Raw genomic sequence first — 5099 nt, 5'->3', positions numbered from 1 at the left:
TTTCTGACCTCAGAGAGCCAGCAATGAAGTTCTAAAACAATTCCAAAAAACAACTCCTGACATTCTTTAGAAGTGTGAGTGCAGATGGTACCAATTCTTTCTCCATTAAGAGTGATTCCCCTGACAAATCCTGAATATCCAGCCTTGTCCCTCTGCCCCATTGCCACAAACCCAGGGCAGCAGGGCAGGGATGGCTCCTCAAGAGCCCCCATGCACAGGCCTGGCTGCTCCTGGCACACTCAGCCAGCACAACTGGAGCTCAGGCAGGGACCTGGGTGAAGGTTTTCCCAGAGCAGGAACAAGGGTGAGCGAGTACCACTGGAACAGTCTGCAGGGAATGGCCCAGGTTTGGCTCAAAGCAGCCTCTCCTGACTTGTCACTGTCCTTTCTCCATGAACAGGTTCCCATGTGCAGCCCCTGCAAATTTCCAACAGCAGCTCCATCAGCCACTTCCTCCTGCTGGCATTGGCAGACACGCGGCAGCCGCAGCTCCTGCACTTCTGCCTCTTGCTGGGCATCTCCCTGGCTGCCCTCCTGGGCAATGGCCTCATCATCAGCGCCGTAGCCTGCGGCCACCACCTGCACACGCCCATGTTCTTCTTCCTGCTCAACCTGGCCCTCAGCGACCTGGGCTCCATCTGCACCACTGTCCCCAAAGCCATGCACAATTCCCTCTGGGACACCAGCACCATCTCCTACACAGGATGTGCTGCTCAGCTCTTTTTTTTGTATTTCTTCCTGTCAGCAGAGTATTTCCTCCTGACCATCATGTGCTACGACCGCTACGTGTCCATCTGCAAACCCCTGCACTACGGGACCCTCCTGGGCAGCAGAGCTTGTGCCCACATGGCAGCAGCTGCCTGGGCCAGTGCCTTTCTCTATTCACTGCTGCACACAGCCAATACATTTTCCCTGCCCCTGTGCCATGGCAATGCTCTGGGCCAGTTCTTCTGTGAAATCCCCCAGATCCTCAAGCTCTCCTGCTCCAAATCCTACCTCAGGGAACTTGGGCTCATTGCAATTAGTGCCTGTTTGGTATTTGGCTGTTTTGTGTTCATTGTTTTCTCCTATGTGCAGATCTTCAGGGCTGTGCTGAGGATCCCCTCTGAGCAGGGACGGCACAAAGCCTTTTCCACCTGCCTCCCTCACCTGGCTGTGGTCTCTCTGTTTGTCAGCACTGTTATCTTTGCTCACCTGAAGCCCCTCTCCATCTCGTCCCCATCCCTGGATCTCTCAGTCTCTGTTCTGTACTTGGTGGTGTCTCCAGCCCTCAACCCCCTCATCTACAGCCTGAGGAACCAGGAGATCAAGGATGCCCTGAGGAAAATGATGACTGTATCTTTTCAGAAACATTAAACTTTTCTTCTCCAGAACCTTCAGAATGTAATTCTTGACAATCTTGGCCTTTTTTTCCTATTTGTCCATTTTGTCACTAGGAATTTTTCCTATTATTTTTCTGGTGTTATAATGTTTTTATAAGATACTGCAGTACTACTCTGAGTATTTCTACATGATATTCTCTTTTTTAACACAAAGGCTTTTAGGTGGCTTGTTCCTTGTGCATGTGAATAAAAAGAAGTGGCTATCCTGAGCTGTGTGTCCAAGGCATTTCCTCAGCCCTTCTCTGGCTCTGCAGGGGCAGTGCCTGTGAGCAGAGGTGGAGGGAAGGGGCTCCCAGCACAGCAGCACGGCCAGGGACAATGGCCTTGCCTCTCCCCACATCTGCTCCTCCCAGCTCCACACTCCCCTTCCCAGCCCTGCTGTGGGGGCAAGGCCGGAGTGCTCTGGCAGCTTGGTCACTGTCCTGCTGCGTGTCCGTGCTGTGCCCTCAGGCAGGGACAGGCCATGGGCACTGCTGGGACACAGCTGGGCTCCAGCACAGCAGCTCCACCAGCAAAGGGCATCTCCTGAGGGCAGGGCAGGAAGGCTTTGCTCCCCTCCAGAGTCACTCTCAGGACTCTCAAGAGGCTCCTTGTGTTCCTTGTTCTCCCAGGGCTCAGTGGGATGAGATCAGGGTCTCACTGGGGCCTTCAGGGGACTCAGGTCTGGGTCAGGTTTGCTTGTTGATGGCCAGTGCCCATCAGATGCTGAATGGTCTGTGCTGAACCTTCCTGGGGCCCTGCAGCTTGTGCCAGGGCTGATGGCAGGGCAAGGTTTGTCTGGAGGGCCTTGGGAGCTGCCAGGAGAACACAGGGGACCTGCAGGGACAGTGTGTGCCAGGGACCAGCAGGGAGTGGAGCTCACTGGGCACAGGCCTGGCCAGGCTGGGCTCACCCCGAGATCAAGGACTGAATGTCTGCTGTGAGCCAGGAGAGCTCTGCAGCCCAGGGACACAGCAGGCCCAGGGAAAGGAGTCTGGGCACTGCCTCCTCTGATCCTCAGGGAACTCCCCCAGGAGGATCAAGGGTAGCCCCAAGCCCCTCTGGCAGCCCTGGCACAAGGCAGGCACCTCTGAGCCCCCTCCATGCCCCGCAGAGCCTGTGTGGGAGGGGGTGAGTGCAGGGAGCACCATCAGCTGCCTCTGTGTGCCAGGCTGAGCAGCAGAGCCCAGCAGAGGCAGCCCAGGGCCCCGGGCAGCACAGCCCCCGTGCTCTGCAGAGCAGCAGCCCCAGCTCGGGGCTCTGGGCAGCAGGGCAGGGGCTGCAGCAATGGCTGCTGGGGCCAGCACAGACGTGTTCCCCTGGCAAAGGCTCTGGGGGCAGCTGGCATGGGCCAGGAGCAGAGCAGGAGCCCGTGGATGTGCAGAGGAGCCCTGGCAAGAGGCTGGCCTGTCCCTGGGCCAGCAGGAGCTGCCTGAGGAGCCCCGGGGCCAACTCTGCTGCTGGGCTGGGCAGCGGGGCTGGGCCTGGGGCTGCAGGAGCTGCCCGAGCTGAGCATCTGCTGAGCATTCCAGACCCAGAGTGGCTGTCCCTGACCTCCAGTGCCTGCAGTTCCTGCTGCAGGGCCAGACAGGGCTAGGCTGGGGAAGGGAGAAGAAAACAGTGGGCCCTGCAGTGTCAGAATGATCTCCATGGTTCCATGAGGCCCAAAGTGTCACTCTGGTCCCGTTGGTCACAGGAGGCCTGCAGTGTCACAAGGCACCTTTGGTTCTGTGGGCCTGCAGTGTCTGTTTTGCTGGTGGGCAGGGTCAGAACCAAAGACACAGACACCAAGTTCAGGAATTGTGTGATTTATTGTAATGCAAACTGCAAAGAATCACAAAAGGAGCAGCTCAGCAATGCACCCAATCATCAGCACCAAAGATTGCCTGAAGTGATTAAGAAAGATCCAGCACCAGTTCCCCTCACGCTTCACCATCCCCCAGATCCACACAGCAGCTGGGGGAAGCTGTCACAGCCAAGGGATGCAGAGCCACTCCTGGACACTGGGAATTCCTGCAGGTGCCTCCAGCCACAGCTGAGGCTCCAACCTCGCTGTGAGAGGGCCCAGCTCTGACAGTGCTGAATGAACAAACTGACAGCACTTCTAGTGCAGGAACATCTGGTTTCATCCTCCTCTTGGGTCCCTCCCAAAGTTTGGCCAGGGCTCAAGGAGGAACCAAGGGAGGTGACTTTGATCCTTCAGCCCCAAACAAGGCCAGATGTCAGATTTCATGGCCCTGTCTGGCTTCTAAATACAGAAAGGTCAATACATGTTTCACTAATGAGTGGCTACATCTATCACAGTGCTAATGACCATGCATATTTTATTGATGAGCAAATACAAAGATAACCTTTGGTTGGAAGGTTCATCCAGAGGCCACCTTTGGCTCAGGGCCTGCTGTTCAGGCCTCACTCAGGGCTGTTGTCCAGGCCTTGGCACTTCAGGGACGTGGTTTAGTGCTGGGCTTGGCACTGCTGTGTGACCAGCTCGACTGGGTGAGCTCAGAGGTCTTTACCAACAGAAAGGATGCTGTGATTCCATTATTATATCCACTGCATTCAGCTAGGTCTATTTGAGCAGCATTACTTTGCTCCAAAAGTTCCCTCTTGCTCAACTCCTATGGCCTATGGCTGCAGCTCCTTCAGCTCCTGGTGCTAAGCTGCTCATGCTGAACGAGGCGACTCAGAGAGATGAATACAGTCCATGCAATTCCTTCTGGGACAGAGAGAGGAGAGGGTGTGGAAACAGGAGCATTGTTGGCTGTGGCCTCCTCTTTGCCCTTCATGCCTTTCAGTGCTTTGAACCAGCCAGGAGCTTTCTCCAAGAGTGCAATGGAGCAGCTGCTCCTTGTCCCAGGTCTGGCTCTCTCCAGTCTCTGACCTTGCCTGGTTTTGTCCCTCTTGCTGTGCCCTCTGTTCCCCCAGGGCTCAGTGGCTGCTGCCCAGGACTGTGGGACTGGCACAGATCCAGTGGTCGAGACCCTCCTTGCTGTGGCCTTGGAGCTGCCTGGGCACAGCAGCCTTTTCCATCTGGAAGCTCCCCATGGACAGGGAGTCCCCAGCTCTGTTCCTTGCACAATCTCCAGGAGCCCAGGGCTACCATCTCAAGTCCCTGCTGGCACTGGGGGCTCCCAGGTGCCTCAGGCTGCTGTGACACTGCTGCACACGGGAGGGAAGAGTGGCAGGGGCTGTGCTGAAAGTCAGCTCCATGTGCTGCTGCTGCTGCTGCTGCTGCTGCTGTGGGGTCATTTGTCCAGCCCTGGCCCAGAGTCAGGGATCAGATCCAGGCCCCGCTGCTGCTCCCTCGGGATCAGCCCCAGTTTGGGTGTTGCTGTCAGGGCCAGCAGGAGCGGTGGCTGGAGCAGCAGGTGCTGACAGTGCCCCAAGCCCCAGGGCTGGAGGGGTCCCTGGGCTGGGAGGGAGCTGCCCCTTGTTCTCCCTCTGCCCCAAGCAAAGCTGGGCCAGGCACAAGTGGGGCAGCACAGCCACCAGGGAGCCTGCGAGTCTCTGCCAGCCCTGGCTACTCAGAGTTTGGGCCTTGGAGCCTCAGGTGGCCAAAGGCAGCTGCTCCGGGTCCCTCTGTGTGCCCCCATGTTCAGCAGTGCTGCTCCATCAGTCTGTGCCCAGCAATGGGGAAAAGCCTCAGCCCTGCAGGGCCAGGAGCTGCCGGGCTCTGCCTGAGCAGCTCAGCCAGCAGGAATGGAGCTGCTCCACATGGGAACCAGGAGCAAAGGGCTG

The 5099-nt window shown here is 57.3% G+C and overlaps 1 protein-coding gene across 1 annotated transcript; it reads left to right on the top strand.

The window, feature by feature from the left end:
• Positions 1–426: 426 nt before the first annotated feature.
• Positions 427–1356, top strand: LOC135305570 (olfactory receptor 14J1-like). The gene has a single exon (XM_064429305.1). The coding sequence runs from the start codon at positions 592–594 to the stop codon at positions 1354–1356; it is 765 nt and encodes a 254-aa protein (XP_064285375.1). The 5' UTR covers positions 427–591.
• Positions 1357–5099: the final 3743 nt, after the last annotated feature.

The sequence above is a fragment of the Passer domesticus genome, chromosome 8 (genome assembly GCF_036417665.1).
Source record: "Passer domesticus isolate bPasDom1 chromosome 8, bPasDom1.hap1, whole genome shotgun sequence".
NCBI classification, from domain to species: domain Eukaryota; kingdom Metazoa; phylum Chordata; class Aves; order Passeriformes; family Passeridae; genus Passer; species Passer domesticus.
Note: the sequence above shows the minus strand (reverse complement) of the source record. Positions and strands in the feature narration are given on the sequence as shown.

Excerpts from the sequence above, each read along its gene's own strand:
- LOC135305570 (XM_064429305.1), top strand. The coding sequence starts at position 592 with ATGTTCTTCTTCCTGCTCAACCTGGCCCTCAGCGACCTGGGCTCCATC.